The 18,250-nt window shown below is 42.1% G+C and overlaps 2 protein-coding genes across 3 annotated transcripts; one reads left to right on the top strand and one right to left on the bottom strand.

The window, feature by feature from the left end:
• The first annotated feature begins 4,983 nt into the window (after positions 1 to 4,983).
• On the top strand, positions 4,984 to 8,023 carry LOC117855729 (bidirectional sugar transporter SWEET2a). Its single transcript, XM_034738108.2, has 7 exons — positions 4,984 to 5,376; positions 5,694 to 5,730; positions 5,861 to 6,077; positions 6,173 to 6,331; positions 6,497 to 6,616; positions 6,722 to 6,852; positions 7,600 to 8,023. Exons 1-6 carry the CDS (start codon positions 5,292 to 5,294, stop codon positions 6,833 to 6,835), a joined length of 732 nt encoding a protein of 243 aa, XP_034593999.1. The 5' UTR covers positions 4,984 to 5,291; the 3' UTR covers positions 6,836 to 6,852; positions 7,600 to 8,023.
• Positions 8,024 to 8,159: 136 nt separating this feature from the next.
• Positions 8,160 to 16,623, bottom strand: LOC117855728 (protein kinase and PP2C-like domain-containing protein). 2 transcript variants are annotated; one of them, XM_034738105.2, is made up of 12 exons: positions 16,319 to 16,617; positions 16,120 to 16,237; positions 15,420 to 15,586; positions 14,377 to 14,444; positions 14,047 to 14,270; positions 13,334 to 13,385; positions 11,568 to 12,093; positions 11,417 to 11,486; positions 11,123 to 11,342; positions 10,919 to 11,023; positions 9,952 to 10,047; positions 8,160 to 8,672 (listed from the first exon to the last, which is right to left on the bottom strand). In XM_034738105.2, exons 1-12 carry the CDS (start codon positions 16,437 to 16,439, stop codon positions 8,478 to 8,480), a joined length of 1,962 nt encoding a protein of 653 aa, XP_034593996.1. In that variant the 5' UTR covers positions 16,440 to 16,617; the 3' UTR covers positions 8,160 to 8,477. The 2 variants fall into 2 exon arrangements, with proteins under 2 accessions (XP_034593996.1, XP_034593997.1); XM_034738106.2 differs by lacking the exons at positions 8,160 to 8,672; positions 9,952 to 10,047 and adding an exon at positions 10,357 to 10,769 and having other exon boundaries at positions 16,319 to 16,623.
• Positions 16,624 to 18,250: the final 1,627 nt, after the last annotated feature.

Here is an 18,250-nt window from a genome sequence, read left to right as displayed (position 1 = left end):
GCGAGAGGGAGAGAAGAGGAAAAGGCAGTGGCATACCGGCGAGAAGGCGGCAGCCGTCGTCGCGGTGGTGGCCGTCGAAGATGTCCCACGCCACGACGCCGTCACCTCACGCCGCCGTCACCTCACGCCGCCGCCGTGTCGCCTCGCACGCCGCTACCTCGCGTCGCCTCGTACATCCGTCGCCTGGATCGGAACTAGGGGTGAGACCAGTGGAAGCGTTCCGGGCTATGGAGAGGGTGGAAAGTTCATTCCGGACCGTTTTCGTTCCGAGCCATACCTAACCGAACGACCATCCTTGATCCGACCTGACTTCAAACCGGGCATATTCGATCCGGGTGGAACAGGCCACGTTCCGAGCCGTTCCAACCAAAACGAACGAGGCCTAATTGAAACAGATTTTAACGTTGCAAGCAAAGGCGAAACAGTAAACCTGATCAAGTTAGCTACTGTGACCCGAGAGAGGCACGATGTGTGAACCCGGTAAAAGGCATGCTCGGATAAAAAGGTGACGAGGGCGCGTGGCATGCACGAGCAGAACAACCTGGCGTACAGCTACCCGTTGAAATTAAAGGAAATTCGTTGGAAGTGCCGGCAAAAGCAGAGGGAGCGTCCACGTGTGCACTAGAGGGAGGGCAGGCCTGGATGACTTTTGGCGCAGAAGCAGCTCGGCCGGTAGGCGACACGGTGGGAGCAAGTGCGCCTCGTCAGCTGTCCTAGTCACCACCCGCATGCCATCACGAGACATTTACAAAACTGCTGAACGATTGATGCAGTCACGGCGACCGAATCATAAAGAAATCCAAACACCTGAAACAGCTTTGTCCCGCCAAACAGGTATCAGGTGCTCATTGCTGAAGCACTCGATTAATATTATTATAATAATAACAAATTCGCGCCAATCACGTTGGAAGACATAAAACAAATGCTATGTCTTAATAATAAACTTTCAAAAAAGAAATGACATCAACGAAGTTGATAGGGATAACGCTTTGCAGAAAATGCCTGATAGTCCTATTCTAGAGAAGTACTCCACGTAGCACGATCATACATTAGGACTTGGTTCTTGGTTCACGTCTTCTGGACCAACCGGGAACAGTATTCTTCCCCAAAAGTCCACTCCTCCTCCCTGCCTGCCTCGGGCTCTTTTTCATTTTCCTGCGCAAGACCAAGTTGCATCATTTCTTTATGAGGTTTCTTCCCAAATCCATAGGTTAACCAGAGCCTAAGGAGCGTTGTCCACAAATACCACAACTTACATACGACCCAGATCTTTTGATCGGTATTTGGGAGTTGGGACTTTGAACACGCGGAGCAGTGGATCATCATCCGCTTGTTCCGACTTGTCCGAGTCAGCATCATGAGGTGGGGGCCCCACCTGGCGATGTAATGATTCCGTGGCGTCTTGGATTATGTTTTCTAAAACATCTTTGTTTTGGTTTGAATACAGACGGCCTTTTGAGTTTCCGCGGACAGTATTTCATTAAGGCCCCGTTTGGAACCCTTCATTTTGAAGGAATTGGAATCTATTTAATGGAGTAGACTAATTTATTTTGGAATGTGGGATTCCATAACTTTCCAAAGTTTAGATATAAGCTTATGTTAAATTCATAGAGTGGGAGATGGAAATTGATTCTATAGATTATGATTATTAGAATGGAATTTAATTCTTATAGCACGCTCTTCGACTCGCTTCCATGTAGCAGAAATGCAGCACATAAGTATCTCTCTCATATGACCAACAATAATATACAAATATATTCCACATACAATTATATTAGCTTAATTAATTTATTTCTAAATTATGATTATTAGAATGGAATTCAATTCCAAGGATCCAAACGGGACCTAAATACTTTTCCTTCCGATCCTGTCTGAAATATAGGTCTATTGGATATTAAGTACAGTCTTCGATAGAACACTTTGGCTAATAATATTTATAGAAAATACATTATCTTAAATAGATGAGTTCTATATTATGAAAGTATTTTTATAGTGAATATAGTAATACTAATCTATATTTCTTACATTTACAGTAAAATATTACAAAAGATGTTTGATTTAGAATAAATCTAGAGATGAACTTATATTTTTTATAAGAGAAAATATATCTCTACTTATTGCCCCTTTAGCAATGCTCCAGCTCCAACTTCTCCTGCTCCGGTTGGAGCTTTACCAAATAGTTTGGTCAAAAATAGCTCCACACCTGGAGCAATAGATCAAGGAGTCGGAGCCGTTTTGAGAGAAGCCGTAGAAAAAAAAAGTAGCTCCTCATTTTAGGAACATCCGGAACCCTACCAAAGAAGTTCTTAATAGTTAGAGTCATCGGTCAAATACTCAAATTAACACGTGCAGTGCATATACGTATCGATCAGCTCTTATTAAATCTTATGTATGTACAATTTTCCGTAGAAAAGCTGATGAAGCTAGCTAATCCCTTATCAATAAATGTCCAATTAAATAGTGGCTCTCGAACGAAATCTGGAAGGAAAAATTAGTTCTATATTACGACTTCTGGAAAGTACCACTGAAAAAGCACGCCCACCTAGCCCACGTAAAATACCACGAAAAGACGCAAACTCTAAGTGAAACTACCATTCCGTTAGAATTTGCCAGCACCTCTACTAACTCGGACAAAAGTACCCCAAACCGTACATCTTCTACCTCTGATTTTTGCACACACTCATCCGACGCCATCAGGTTGTGCGCCAGCAGGCAAGGCCTCACGCGGTCTTGCTGTTCCGCTTGCCCATCAAAGCCAGTTGGTACCTTCCTCCTCCCGTGTTGCTTGCAATTAAATTTGGGAGAAGCATGTACAGAAGAATCTGATCGAGCACCACGTGCTAAACCAAGTTTCCTCTGCTTGGCTAAAGGCACGCGGGGCGTCTGTGGACGCCAGCGATGGCCTGCCCACGTCGGTCTGAAGGGAGTCGGTCCAGGGGCACCGGCTTGGCCGCCTGGGCACGCCGGCTTGGAGGGCGCCGGCCTGAGGGAGGCCGGAGGCTCGTAGGGATGAGGGGTGCTACCGGTGGAGGGGTCGGGTGGGCGTCGCTCGGGAAGGGAGGAGCCGTCGCGTGGTGGGGGCGGAGGGGCGTCGTCGTACGGTGTGGCAGAGCGGCACCTTCGCCGCGCGTGATGGAGATGTGGACAAGGGAATGGCCGGAGCTTGGAATTTTGATCTTTAGCCCTTGTTCACTTCCTACAAAACTCCCAACTTTGGCACTATGCAAAAAGAAGATTCCCCATCACATCAAACTTACGGTACATGCATGGAGTACTAAATGTAGACGAAATCAAAAACTAATTGCACAGTTTTATTGTACTTTGCGAGACGAATCTTTTGAGCCTAATTAGTCAATATTTGGACAATAATTCACAAATACAAACGAAACGCTACAGTGTTGCTACAGTAATTTGGCACCTCCCAAATTCGCAAAGTAAACAAGGGCTAGGTTCAAAAAGTTCCAACCCTCAAATAGTCCTACTAACATTTTAAATTAATTGACCTATGAACTTTGTACTAGAAAGTTTGAAATCTTGAACATTCACTCTTCAATTGTAATATTCAAGCATTAAATAAGCGCGTACGCAATTAACTTCAGATTTGCCACTTTGACCGCATTACTTCACTACTAAATTATTCAGTAATTAGATAACAAGATGGCGCTTGTTGGATGGCAATCTAGCTTCTCGCTGAAAATGGCACGATGAGTTTCGATAAAATATTGTTGCGTTTGATCTTGAGAGTTGAAACATGCCATCCCAAAACTGCAAATCCAGGTCTGACAACCCACCAGCCGCGCATAGAACTTCGCTCTCCCTCACTAGAGTCCAGAGGCAGCGGACAGACATCAAGCTAAACCTGCAAACAACTACCCTGAAAAACCGAAACCTTGAGCAGGAGTGCAGGACTAACCAACATTCAAACAAGACAAGAGACCCCTCGGAGGCTCGGAAATTCTGATTGCAACTTATGGATAAAAATATAATATTATGGAAAAAATGTTTTTTTTCATGGTTTAAGTATTTTCAAAGTGTGACATTAATCCCTCGTATTTTAGTTAGCACAAATTGATCCCTTACTAATTATATATGTGCATTAAGCTCCTCACCTCGACTTCATAATGGTTAGTGCCATTTAATGAACTAATCACTGCTTAGCGATGCAATGATTCAAAAATATAAACCCACAAAAACATTTCAGTAAATCATCTAAAATAGCTACCCAAGAAAAATTAACGCAACTGATTCCCACCGAACTGTTATAGCAATTGACTCAACATAAATATGGATAAGTAGTGATTAGCGAGATGATTACATGACCAAAACTGTTGTCATATGATACTAAACTATTGTTAAACTAAGATTGATGATAAATGCAGTAGTTAAGGGGGCTATTTGCACCAAATGAAACATGAGGAATTAATGTTACACTTTTACACTACTTAAGGTTTAAGAATAAAAAATACACTTTTTTTAAAAAAAATTAGTATTCCTTTTGCACCAGTTTTAAGTTTTGTCAAACATTATAGACGCGCTAAATTGAACCAGCCCTTTACTTGTATCCAACCAAAGATTTATGTAGCGTTCTCTTGCTTTGTCTGATTATTCTGTCTTGAAACAGCTTTGTGAGGTGAAATACTAACATCTTTTTTTGAAAAACAAAGACAGGCATACATGAACCTTAATTTTGTTTCAATCGGATTCTCAAAACCCATGGTTTACTACATTCGCTAAAATAGTAATCATGGTTACGATACGAAAGCGGTAAAATTCGAGAACCTTTCCCCTAAAATTACGTAACTAGTCCGTGAACGAATCATATTCTTGCACGCCTGGATGGAGCCGTGGACCGCGACTCGCCGCTTCCTGTCGCCATCAGCGCCACCTCCATGAGGCGCGAGAGGCCGACCGGCCCGATCAATCGCGGCGAAGAGAGAGAGAGAGAGAGAGAGAGAGAGAGAGAGAGAGAGGATATCCACAAAACAAATCCCACATGTGCTGCTTACCCTGCCCTGACGAGGACCCCGATCGGGAAGAAAAGGAAACGAGGCCGCTACCCACCAAGCAGAAACAAATCAAACACCCCCGCCTCCGTCTCCAGATCCCACCGAGCCTGTCATGGCCGCCGCTGCCTCCTGCGGCATGCGGGCCTGCCGCCGCCCCTGCTAATATATTCATTGCCGTGCCGAACCGAGCAGGGCAGAGCAGATCAGTACTACGGCAAAGCGTATCTTCCCTCGTCGAGAGAGCGAAAGGCACCGGTAGTGCCGTAGTGGGAGGCTGGGAGCACCATGGATTGGGGTGCTCCGGCATTGATGAGCTCCGCAGCCGGCCCGTCCCACCGGGACCTCTGCTGCTACGGGGCCGGAATCGCAGGTCAGTAGTTAATATCCATCCTTATCCGTAGATAGTAAGTAGGACATCAGCACATGCTACCAGCCATTCTCTGTTCCTGTCTCCCTGTTACCCGTCCGGAGAGAAAGCGAAGCATTCTTCTCTGACTTCTTGTTCGTCTTCCCCTTCTGGTTCTGGGACGGGACTCCTGGGTCAGCTTTTATTGGGTTCCTTGGGTATGGGATTGGATGCTGGACGGTGGCGAGAAGAAGACGGCTGAATTTGATTGCCAGAGTTCTTTCTTGGTCGTTCCTCGTCTAATCTCATCTTAGAATCTTCTTGATTGCAATCCGTTTCAGGGAACGTCTTCGCATTCGTGCTCTTCATCTCCCCACTGTAAGTTCCCCCTTTTCTTGATTATTAAGCGGATTTCCTTGGTCAAATTAATCTCGACAACACAAGTTTTCCCCTTGTTTCTATCCTCAACCGATCCAATGCTGAAGAAGCTGTAATGCCCGTCTCGCAGGCCAACATTCAGGCGGATCGTTCGGAATGGATCCACGGAGCAGTTCTCGGCCATGCCATACATCTACTCGCTGCTCAACTGCCTCATCTGCATGTGGTACGGCCTCCCCTTCGTCTCCTACGGGGTCGTCCTCGTCGTCACCGTCAACTCCATCGGCGCCGCCTTCCAGCTCGCCTACACAGCCGTATTCATCGCCTTTGCCAACGCAAAGGAGAGGGTGGGTGCCGGGCACTTGTTCCTCAACTGCCTTTTCGGCAACCTTCTGCACATTCACATACTGAATTTCTGAGAATGGGGATATCCTTGTTGCAGTTGAAGGTCTCTGGTCTCCTGGCTGCCGTCTTTGTGGTCTTTGGCATGATCATGTATGTTAGTTTGGCGTTGCTTGATCACAATACACGGCAGACATTCGTTGGATATCTCAGCGTCGCATCCCTCATATTCATGTTTGCGTCCCCCTTGTCGATCATTGTGAGTTCTTGCAGATTGACATGATTATTCCGTGTATCCTAATTTGCTAGTCCTAATTGCGTTTCATAATTTCACTGATACAAATGCAGTTGTGATTTGACCACGTTTCTTTGAGGACATTTCAATTATGCTTATTCCCTGTTCTCTCCCACTCTTGTTTGACAGAATCTAGTCATCAGGACAAAGAGTGTGGAGTACATGCCCTTCTATTTGTCATTATCTATGTTCCTGATGAGTGTATCGTTCTTCGTATACGGGGTGCTTCTGCATGATTTCTTCATATATGTACGGTTCAAGTTTCCTATTGTTGGTTTGGTTGTAGCTTTTGCTTGGAAGGGTGTCTAACTGTATGTCTGTTAGTGCTCATCTTGGTTTGTTTCTCAATTTCAGATTCCAAATGGGATTGGAACCATATTGGGTATCATACAGCTGTTGTTGTATGCCTACTTCAGAAAAGGATCAAGAGGGGAAGCCAGGCTGCCATTGCTAGTTACACACACATGAGCATACCAAAGAACAAGGTTCGACAAATGATCTACTGTTATCTTGTATTGTCCTCTCTTTTTTGGCTGGCTTGTGGCTACCTCTGTACCACAACTTTTAAGTGATGTTCTAGTGGTTGTATGATTTGTGGTGGTGTTTAAAATTCAAACAAATACTAGGAGAGAGAGAGGGAGACGGACTTGGATTTGGTGAATGGAACACTCTAGTTCTGTCGCTAGCTATCCATCATAGAGATTTGTTCTCTACTGAAAGTGACCATTAACACAAGCAAAACTGGATTTCTTTTTGTAAAGGTAAATGGCGTGTTCTCGTAGCATATGCTGAAGTGACTAAGTCTAAACCATTAAAAAGAGAACATATCATATCATCACATACTAATTCATCAATTAAGCAATGTTGCTTATATGGAGTACAAAAGTCTGTCTGCAAGCAACCCCATGCCCCCATGTGTATTTTAACGACTTGGTGGTTCCATAGATAGACGCAAAACTTTGCCAAAGACAGACAAGAAGCAAGTTCAAGTTTATACATGTTGCTCAATTAAATATAAATGTCCGGTCAATGAAGATGATGTAGCTTTTAATTGGTGTCACTTTCTTGCAAGATATTGCTGTCTGGGTACGGCTTGCACGTTTCATTTTCTTGAACGCAAAATATGGCCCCAGTTCAATTTTATATCATTCCGATTTCCAACTGAGAATCATTGAAGTTGCTAGGTCTGAGCTGGCACCAAAATAATCTAGTTATTTTCTCCCAAATTTCAGGTTCATTGTCGAAGTTGTTGAAACTCTTCAGGCGTGCACAGTCGTTGCTGTATTCTGCTTTTGTATGCCTGTCAGTGCCTAATGGGCGGCCTATCTGAAGATGGAGTTCAGGCGTCACATTGATGGAGTCCAGGCCGAGGTTATCTGAAGATAGAAGACACCAATTGCCGTGGTTGTCCAAGTCATTTGGTTTCTGTTAAAAGTACGCTGTTTTTTTGTTACGTGTACAAACAACACGAGTCCATAGTTTCGCTGTATATTCCACAAGGTAGATGCTACAAATTGTTGGAGTCATTTGTTTAAATATATATACACATAAAGTGAATGAGGTTTTGTACAGCATTGTTGCGTGGAATTCATCAATGGATGGAGCCTCTTGTATACACTAAAAAACAGGAGATGCTAATAAAAGATTGTTTCGTCATCTCTTCATCTTGTTTCGACACGACAGGCTAGAGTTGATTTATACCGGCACTTTATTAATACAATATAGGATAATGATTTGCCTGTTCCATGGTTTTCAAGAGAAATAAAATATCCTCGAATGTGCACACTTCGAATGTACTCAGCTAGTATACTTATTTCTATCAAAGAGATTATTCGCTGCGTTCTGCTTTACAACAGAAAAAGGAAAAAAGCTTTTGTATGCTCATCTATTTGGCTCGTTTACAAATGAGGTATTGCAAAAGAACAAGAAAAAAAATGCAACTGAGGCAGCTATCTTGACATGTTTTGTTCTTTTTAGCCTCCACAGGGTAAAAATTATATATGAACACAAGAATGAATGTGTAGCTTCTTTTCTTTTGTACCGATGTAAATTTAATTAAAAAGTTGTGAGCTGATAGCATGAGCAAGGGTTTTGGACTTTTGGTGGTCACTCAGTATATTCGCTCGGCTGTGGAGACCGGGCGAAGGAACACAACAATGACAGTGATGTTGTCTTTGCTGCCACGCTCTGCAGCCTCCGTAGCCAGCCTCTTAGAGCACATTCCAGGCTCTTTTACCGTGTCCTTGATTATTGACAGCACATCCTCGTTGCTTACCACATCCCACAGGCCATCACTTGCCATCACCTACAGGACACCGAATGGAGTGATTGTGAAGCTTTAGATACTTCATTTCAGTAGATCTGTTGATATTTGCTTAATCATCAAGTGCGGTAGGAATTCTGTGATAATGATTTCATGCAAACCATTACATTCAACAAAGGCTTTGTTGATGCAAACAAGCAACAGAATGTTAGGAGCATCTTACCCAATGAACATCTTTCATAGTAACTAACATCAAGAGAAGTGTGCATGTCCCTTGAATGCATATCGTAGGTTAAGCAGAGTAAGCAGTGCTTGATATTTCTGAAAACTTAAAATGCAAATCCAAATGCTTGGATTAACCACTATGTTTTGGCTGACGATTTGACAGGTGTTCTTTATTAATTATTACCCAGTATTCAATTTTATCTCAATCAAAATACAGGTCACAAATGTGTTAGTGTGTGGGTGTGTTTGGCCATTCGACTTTATATCCTCTAGATCTGGGGTCTCAAGTCTGTGCCAGGAGAACCAGAACCAGTCTGGTTGGCAACACGCCGGCACCATTTAAATTAGTTTCACAAGTTTTGGTTTATGACAAAACGTGATTTCAGGTAGGAACTGGCGGGTTCCAGTCATTTCATGAGGACCCCACCAGATTCAAAATTAGAATTGAAGATGGACTAATCAAAACCCTGGGTCCAATAGCACCTTGGGTCCAAGATTTTTTGCGAAAGCAGACTTCTAAGCCAGCTCCCATTTTACAACAGCCATGGTCCATCCAAGGCCAAGTGGATTTTGGGATGATGTGGCATATCCATAACTGCATTTTGTATTATAAATTATAGTTTTATTGAAGAAGAAGATTAACAGAGGCAAACTAACCTGCTAACTAACAAAAATTAGTGCCCTACAGTGTTGAGTCACTCAACTGGATCAAATTAATAGAACAATGCCAGGCTGGACATCATCATCAGAACTAAGCAAGTTCCCCAGTACCATATGTACTTAACACGGGGCTATCCAAAGGATGCATTCAGGCCTCATCACTTCCTTTATTAGATAGCATCTACTATGGAAAAATAACCTATACCTTCCATACAGCATTGTGTACAGAGGTAATTCATCTCTATATACTCTATTCTTAGGCAACAAAACCAGGGGTAGGAAAACACTCTCCGTTCTGAAATAAGAAAAATGCTGCTGTTCCAATTCAATACAAGGCAATAGGTAGATGCCAACTAAATAAATAAATGAAGTTCAATGTATCACATTGATTTACAATGAAAAACTACAGAAAGCAACATAATAGAAGAAAACCTACCAGGAATTCATCATCATCTGACAAAGCAGTTTCAATAACCTCAGGTTGTGCTGTGACTGCTGGCTTGAGATCATCATCACCAATTGACCTTGTAACCTGTTAGTTAAAACCACACCACATTCCTATGGGCTATGAATGCAAATTTCCACATAAAATCCTCAATCATCATTTGTAGGAATGCAAACTCCAACGCCTCAACATTTGTACAACTTATTATCACAAGCCATAAAAGTAATATAGAAAGAGGTGGTTTTCTTATGGCCTTGGTTCCAACCTAATCATCACTTAGTTTCTATTTTATGGATCCACGGAAGTTATATGAATGCGAGGACTATATTCCTAATAATACAGCATAAAGCAAAACTACCAGAATGCTGATATGACGAAATTGAAGAGGTGCGTATGGACTGTTAAAGCAAAATTTATTCAAACTGAAAGTCCAAGGCAACATTAAAGATTCTTTTTTTTTTATATTTACCATTAAAGATTCTTATAGCTGCAGTAAACACCCTGGACGTAATAAAACTTTATGACTTTGCTGAGCATGTGATGTGATTATTTGAAAGTCTTCCTGTATCCAAATAATCTTGTATGGCAATTCTTTTCTATGTCTGATATTTCTTTTGTGAGCTCAGGTTTCACTGTGCAAGAAGTATAGTTCCATACGTAATTGCCGTATAGCAACTAGCCATGTGCACCAGTAGGCAGCACAATGATTAGATAGTTTTCCTTGTTGGCAAAAGCACACAGATAATTCGATATTTATGCCCAAATAAATTGTAAGGTAGTGAACAAGCAGTCAAGCACCATCTTATAGCCTGAAGGAACAAGTAAATTGCCGATAAAACGTATTAGAAGCCAATAGCATGATCTAGTCAATACTTGCTAAAAGGAGTTTCTTGCCAGTCATTGGCCATTGCAATGAATGATCTAGTCAATACTTGCTAAAAGGAGTCAATTTGAGCACCTGAAGAGCAGCTGCACCCACACGCCACGTATCTATCTGCCATTTTACTTCAGTTCCAGCCTTTGTTACGCGTTCTCTTTCCTTCGGACAGCTAGCAACATGATCCTATAACAACAAAATGAAAATAAATTTGAGCCAGAGATGCCACAATTCCCAAAAAAATATATAGTAATCATAATATCATATAGAACAATTAGGCCCAACCTTGGTCATGGGAAATGGTTTACCAGCACGGCTCAAGATTGCTCGGCAATCACCAGCATTTGCTACAAAAAGCTTGTTGCTCACTACCAGGGCTGTCACAGCTGTGCAACCAGGATGCCAGTCTTTTCGGATTATCCTTTTTGACTTTTGGTGAAGAATTAGTTCTTCTCTAAATGCTATGTCAGTCCTTACAAATGCTTCTGCAAGGGCATCGGTTGGGCTGCATAATGCCAGAACTCAGATCGAAATTTTAGCATGGCAAAACATTTCCGATGTTTTGTGTTCAACACAAACCTTGTATCCCGACCAAATTGCTTGAGAAATCCAGGGACTGCACGGACAGAGAACTCAGCAGCTGCTGAACCTGTGGAAAGTGTTGTGTAAGATATCTTAATGTGAAAAGCTAGTAAAGATAAACCAAACTATGTTTCTTTGACTAGCAAACCTCTGTGGCCATCAAAAATTCCGAAGGCAAAAACATCCTTTTCTTCACTCACATTGGGAAGCATAAAATGGGTATCTTCCATAGTTTCCCTTCGACCACATGTTGCAAAAGAGCCCCAACTTAATGTCGGATGATACTCTGAGGACTGATTGGAAGAGCCAGACCAAAGATTCTCTGTAAGATAAGATTTTTCTGATCTCTTAACAAAAAGCTCCCCTTGGTTGAACCAGTTTAATGCTTCTTGATAATGGTGTGCTTCTATACTGCCACTTTGACTCTTGCTCACAGGAGATGGTGGAAGACAAGCACTTGAAACTAAATGCTTTTGGATAATATTTAGCTCATCAATTATATTTTCAAATGATGGTCTCTTTTCAGGATCACGATCCCAGCAACGTTGGATAAGTGACAATAGAGTCGGTGGAACACCAGATTTCGGAAGGGCAAGTGCAGGGCGCAATCCTTGAGAAACGACTGCTGCTGTAAGTTGTTGTTCAGTGTAAGTCATTTCAAGAACAGTGTGTGCCTATAGAAAATATGGTTAATGATGCTTGTAGAAAAATAAATGGGTCTTTCATGTTAAATACAGAGAACTGCAATATAAACATTTGTACAGAACTAATAAAGGAATAAATGCGTGACTCCCAATAATACAAATCTGAAGCTAATATTATAAATTTCAATACTGAATAGAACAATCAATAACTTATAATTGGAACTATTCATTAATCATTATAACCACTAAAAGAAAAATACTAAGTGCGGCGGTGCGGCAGAATTGGAACCACTGCCTCATCGCATGGCCAAAAGTGTGTCGATCCAAGGAACTAGGTGGACTTGGAATTTCAGATCTAAAGTCACCAAGTTTCGCATTAAGGGTGAGATGGCCGTGGCTGAAGAAGTTGGAACCAAACAGGCCGTGGGCAAGTCTGCCGCTACAAGTTAGTAAAGAAGTTGAATCCCTCCTCTCTCTGGCAGTGTATACAGAAATTGGGGATGGTGCGAACACGCTATTTTGGAAGGATAGATGGCTGGCTGGAAAAAGCATCCAAGATCTTGCTCCCCGGCTGTATATTTTTGTATCTAAACGAAGAGTTAATAGGCGTACAGTGCGTGAGGCCCTGACTAATAAACAATGGTTCCAAGATATTCAAGGAAACTTAACTGTGGATGCTTTGATGGAGTATCTGAAACTTTGGGACATCATAGCTGGTGTTGTGCTTCACCAGGATATTCCTGATAAACATGTTTGGAGGCTGTCCTCCTCAGGCCAATAAACATCCAAATCTGCCTATGATGCTCTCTTCCAGGGTGCCATCCTTTTTGAGCCATATAAACGGATTTGGAAGTCTTGGGCTCCTCCTAAATGCCGTGTCTTCATGTGGCTTGTGGCCCACAAGAGATGCTGGACAGCAGACCGATTGGCTCGTCGTGCTCTCCCCCACCCGGAGCGATGCCCATTATGTCACCAGGAAGATGAGGACATTCACCAGGAGTGTGTGTGTGTGGGGGGGGGGGGGGGGGGGGGGGGGGGTGAGTCTCTGTATGGCTCTTTCTTCTCCTATTAATAAAATGATACGCAGCTCTCCTGTGTATTCGAGAAAAAAAACCTTTTCTGTGGGCATCATGGAATACGTTATATGCTGTAGAATGATCGGTGCCCGTAGTCAGATGAATTTTACAACAAAATTGCAATAAACAAGAGAACATGGTAGCATAGTTGGCATTCACAAACCAGCAAAGAAGATAAAAGAACAATAAAATACCTGTGCTTCTGCTCGCAGATCTGTGTAAGGCACCACACCAGTAAGAAGCTCACTGTAAATTAGTGAAACAGAGTGCAAGTGTTAAAGCGTCACGAATAATGATGCTCGCAAAATACATTGCCTTGTACTTAACAAATTTCACATGTACAAAGAAACGACACAACTTAGTTGAATATGCTAGCAAAACCCTTGCCCATCACAGCATAACTAATGGTTTCAATGGATTCTCTATCTGAAGTATCCAGCTATGCTCTAGCTTGCAATTGCAATTCCAATTCCACGTCCCTTGCCTATTTGCATCACTGGTAGACCCAGTTACATCAGAGCAATTCACCATTAGTAGAATGGGCAATGACAATACGAATGCATGCAACCTGGTTGCATGCTAGGGGCAGGCGAAGGAGTTCTACAGAATCACTGATACACTAGTACCACTGTAGTTAATTTATTCTGACAAACCATGGTAGCACCACTTATTTACATAAATCTAGAAATCAAGTGTCCAAACGCAATCAGAAAAATTATCCTACATATATGGCATCTGTGTCGGAACAACCATTTTCCTACAATCAGGTGAAACTACTGCTGCTACATAACATGTACCATCAACAGAAACACTATGGAGAAATAGTTTATACTGTAATGTTATGATAAAGTTACTGAAGTGGATGGTGTCATTTTACATTTAATAATATAAAGGAAAGAGGCCTTACTTGATAGATACTGCAAAGCTATATACATCAGATTTTTCTGTATGTATATCCTTTCTCAAAATTTCTGGTGCCATGTAAATTAGTGTCCCAACCATATTCCTTTTATGGAAACCACCAGTGGGCTTGCCAGATGATTTCCAGTTCTCAACTGAGACACACTTAATATCCTTCTGAAACATGGCTAAGCCAAAATCTGCTAGATGTGGATGGAGGTCTTTGTCTAGCTGCACAGAGTTATAAGCTTCAATTAATGTATGAAAAAAGGTGGAAATCTGTTGTGCACGGAAGTATGTGATTCTAAACAGATATAAGAAAAATGCAGGCACATACCAAAATATTTGCAGGTTTTATATCTCTGTGAACTACCCCAAGGATGTGCAGGTACTGAAGAGCCTTTGCTGAAAAGGTATCATGCAAAACGGTGTCAAACTAGTATTTGCAAAAACAGATATGAAACTCAAATATCATATAGCATGCTATTGCCACCTAACAAGGGCAAACAATATTTGTGTGCGTGCTGTTATTTTCAATTAGATGACAACTGATGCTTCTTTGGATTAGCAACGATTCTTGACCCATGGATTTTATTCTGACCATATTATTGTCTTTATACCCAAACTTTTAGGCACACTTTTTTCCTTGGCTATTCATTTAACAGTACAAGTTTTAGTAATATGTTTATGCATCACCTTGACATTAGAAGCACTTTGTCTTGTTCACAGAACAAAATGAATTAGGCAATTATCAGTGTGAAAGTTTTAGTTGATCACAGCAAAACAAGAAAAACCTTCCAAAACATATAAGGGTAAGAATGATATTGTGTGGGTCAGAAATAACAGGTGAAACTACAACCACAAATATCCAGACAAATAACGGGACCTTGGGTACAACTTGTATGCTTGCTTGTCTGCATAATCAAGTGAATAAATAAAAGGTAAATGTTTACAGAGAACTGGGCAAGGTTGAAGTAGATCAAAACTCAAAAGCATAAAGCCAGGAGACCATATTTCAACAGAATATCCTTGTTTCATGCTAATAAATGATTTTTAGTTAAGACATTCTGCTTGAAGCATGTTCCAAAGTACCATTCATGCAAATCTGTTAAATTATATCCTCAAACTAGAGCACTCTCCAGTTCAATATAATGCACCCTATAATGAGCCCAGAGGCAGATCCAGAATAGAGAAACATGTGTTGATAGCATGGTTATTGGTCTTTTTTTTCCTAATTAGATCAACAATAATCTAGCCTTGGATTTAAAAAATCCATTGCTGTCAAGTGACAAAATTGCCTGGAACCACCCCTGAGTAACCCCCTAAGGTCTATACTTGTTTTGATATTAGGAGCATCAAAAGATATTAGCAAACTTGGACCTAGATCACTGGCAATGGCGACCACTTGCTGGACAGAAGGGCTCCATTCCTCGACATGAATCTTGTCTGCAAGGTTTGGAGGCTCGAAGAAATCAAAGAACATCAAGTAATTCGGAGGGCTTGCATGTGCTGCGATCAGTTTTGCCAACCCTGGGTGATCCAACTCACTGCATACACATAAGAAATCCCAAAATTAATCAAATAAACAAGGCAAGGAACTTTGTGGTTTATTCATGATGCGAACGCCTGTTCCAAGTTCCAACGAACTTCTCATGCAGGAAAGGTATCATTTGCCACAATGACAAAGTGTCAGAGTGCATCCTGAAAAGTAAACCCACCATGCTTTCCTCATGAGATAAATGCCTACAGCAGCTGTGGGCAAGCAGCATTACTCCTAGTCTTATAAGTCTTAACAAAAGAAAATTGTTTCTGTTCGCTGGAATTTCCTGCTGCTACCATGAAGCTGTAACTCAGTGGACCACATAAGAACTAACATTCTTCTATCCAATTCATGTTTTCTTTGGGGACAAATGGTTACCCCATCAAGCTGTCAAAGAATGTCAGCCCTCCTTATTATCCCCAATGGCACGACCCCAACCAGAACATCGGAACCATCTTTCCCTTTTTAAGTAATTGGGTAGTAACTATGGGAACACGATAAATAAATACTGAATTGTGCGACAGAGAGCATGAAACCGACCAGAGGAGCTGCAGCTGGTAGTGGAACTTGTCGAGGTCCTCGGACGTGGCAAGCACGGGCTTCTTGGCCGCGACGCGTTTGCCGCCCAGCCGAGCCTCGTACACCGTGCTCTCGGACCCTGCATAGCATTTCACCGTTACGCCGTCCCTCCTCTGAAGAAATCACCACCCCAAGAGGAACACGGGAGGCGTGGGGATACCTCGCGCGATTGGGGAGACGAGGGAGAAGGAGGCGGGCGGGAGATGGAGCGGGATGGCAGCGCTGCGGCAGCACCCGCGCACGCACCGGTTGGTCTCCTCCGGTGGCACCTCCAGCCCCATCTCCTCCTCCGCCACCGCCGCCGCCGCCGCCGCCGCGAGGGAGGGGGGCGATCGGTGCGGCCGGCGGCTTCGCTCTTGCCTTGGTTTGGTGGAGGGGATGAACCAAGGAACGCGAGTCGAGCAAGGGACGACCCGGGGTGATCAATCGATTAATCCGTAGGAGAATCCGTTGACTGGCTCGCTCTCTTTTTCCTCCTTATTACGCCGAGTACCCCTTTGCTTACAACGAGGCGAATCAGACGACTTCTCCGGTAATTTGTTTTGGAAAGAACAAGGGACACGAAGAAGCAAATCTTCATCCCAAAGGCCACAAGAATGTAAGTTGATAATTGTAACGTTAGGCCTTGCAATTTGTTGCATTTGCCCATTCTAAATTTCTATTTATGTCGTGGTAATTCAAACTGTTAGGGACTAGTATGTTTTTAATATTGCAATTATAAAAAATCCTAAAATACGACTTGAGATGTTGCAAAAAAACATTTTTAGTCCAAACATTATTGGTCAATGGGGCAAGTGTTATTTTGTCAGTGTTTGCTGAAAGCGCACGCTGAAATTGTTTCACAAGGTTTCGTCTTCTTGATCTTGATATGTGTATATTGCATATACATTTTTCAATTGTTGCTGTCGTTGCGGCCTTTCATATGTTGTATTGATTCATTCATAAAATTTAATGGTGTAAGAGTTTGTTGTGAATTTTTCTAAAAATATTTAACTTTGCTGCAAGATACGTAAATGTTCTGTTGCAAATGTTATCCATGGTTATCATGTTGTGGTGTGTACGCTCCTACTTGATTTTGATCTTAGATGCCGTGTCAGAATTTTTGCAGGCAACATGGCATAAAACGGTGTGTTTTTCAATTGTATCCGGTGAGCACCAGGAACGTAAGTTACAGGTTATCTGTTCTGACAAGTCATTTCTCTTAAGTTATGCATACCAATACAAAAGATTTCATGGATTTAAAAGGTGAGATTTAGAAAGAATATCAAGTCTTCTTTTTAACGATTCCAACATTATAAGATTTGGAGTTCTGTATCAAGAGTTATGGCAATTTCATTAAAGGCTATCAGGCTGTCACGTTGACGAGCGTGGATTGTAAAATATGGAGAGTCTCTGTTCTAAAAATCCTTGTTTTTCGTATCCGACTCTACCATAAATTTAGAAGGAATTTAAAGACTTCGTTCTTTTAAGTCTGGCAAGGATTTTATTCGGAATTAAGAATAAGTTCGAAGATTGGAAGATTTGAATTCAATTCGGATTGCCACGTCACAGCTCGACAACTCTGGATTAAGATATCCATATCTCCTACGTATGGAGTCTGTTTTGGACGTTTGAGTAATCTTTCGAAAGCTAATTTGATTTCCCATGTGATGGATGGAGTCCGAAGCCAAAGTTCCTTAAATATGCGCCGCAATTCAGAAGGGAAGACGATGGCAGATTGAGTCCAAAGTTTCTGAGAGTCCAATTTTTAGGTTTTAGGTTCCCTAGCTAATATATAAGTTAGGGTGTGCGTCCATATAACCTTAAACTCGAATTATGAATTGATTTAGCTATGTGCTTCTCCATGATGAGGGTCTCATGCTTGTTCTTCCTGTGCATATCATAGAAGGGGAATCGGACGCTCCGTCGAAGATTGTGCTTACTTTTCTGCTGGGAATTGAGGGTTTGATGGCAACTTATCAAGATTGTGCTTGCTAGTCCATGGAGATCAGAGGGTACAATAGTTATCTTTCTACCACTACATGTGGCTCAACAATCCTACGTCGAGAAGATCAGGCCATCTCCATATCATTTGGTATTAGTTTTCTGGGTT

Source organism: Setaria viridis, chromosome 5 (genome assembly GCF_005286985.2).
Source record: "Setaria viridis chromosome 5, Setaria_viridis_v4.0, whole genome shotgun sequence".
Lineage (NCBI taxonomy): Eukaryota > Viridiplantae > Streptophyta > Magnoliopsida > Poales > Poaceae > Setaria > Setaria viridis.
This window is presented reverse-complemented; position numbering and strand designations above follow the sequence as displayed.

What these genes read in the sequence shown, in the direction of transcription:
- LOC117855728 (XM_034738105.2), bottom strand. Translation starts at nt 16,439, where the DNA reads ATGGGGCTGGAGGTGCCACCGGAGGAGACCAACCGGTGCGTGCGCGGG. An exon ending in CGTCTCCCCAATCGCGCGAG is followed by an intron (nt 16,238 to 16,318) that starts GTATCCCCACGC and finishes AATGCTATGCAG; the next exon opens with GGTCCGAGAGCACGGTGTAC. An exon ending in ATCTGCGAGCAGAAGCACAG is followed by an intron (nt 12,094 to 13,333) that starts GTATTTTATTGT and finishes TATTTTCTATAG; the next exon opens with GCACACACTGTTCTTGAAAT.
- LOC117855729 (XM_034738108.2), top strand. Translation starts at nt 5,292, where the DNA reads ATGGATTGGGGTGCTCCGGCATTGATGAGCTCCGCAGCCGGCCCGTCC. An exon ending in TTGCCAACGCAAAGGAGAGG is followed by an intron (nt 6,078 to 6,172) that starts GTGGGTGCCGGG and finishes TCCTTGTTGCAG; the next exon opens with TTGAAGGTCTCTGGTCTCCT. An exon ending in TGCATGATTTCTTCATATAT is followed by an intron (nt 6,617 to 6,721) that starts GTACGGTTCAAG and finishes TCTCAATTTCAG; the next exon opens with ATTCCAAATGGGATTGGAAC.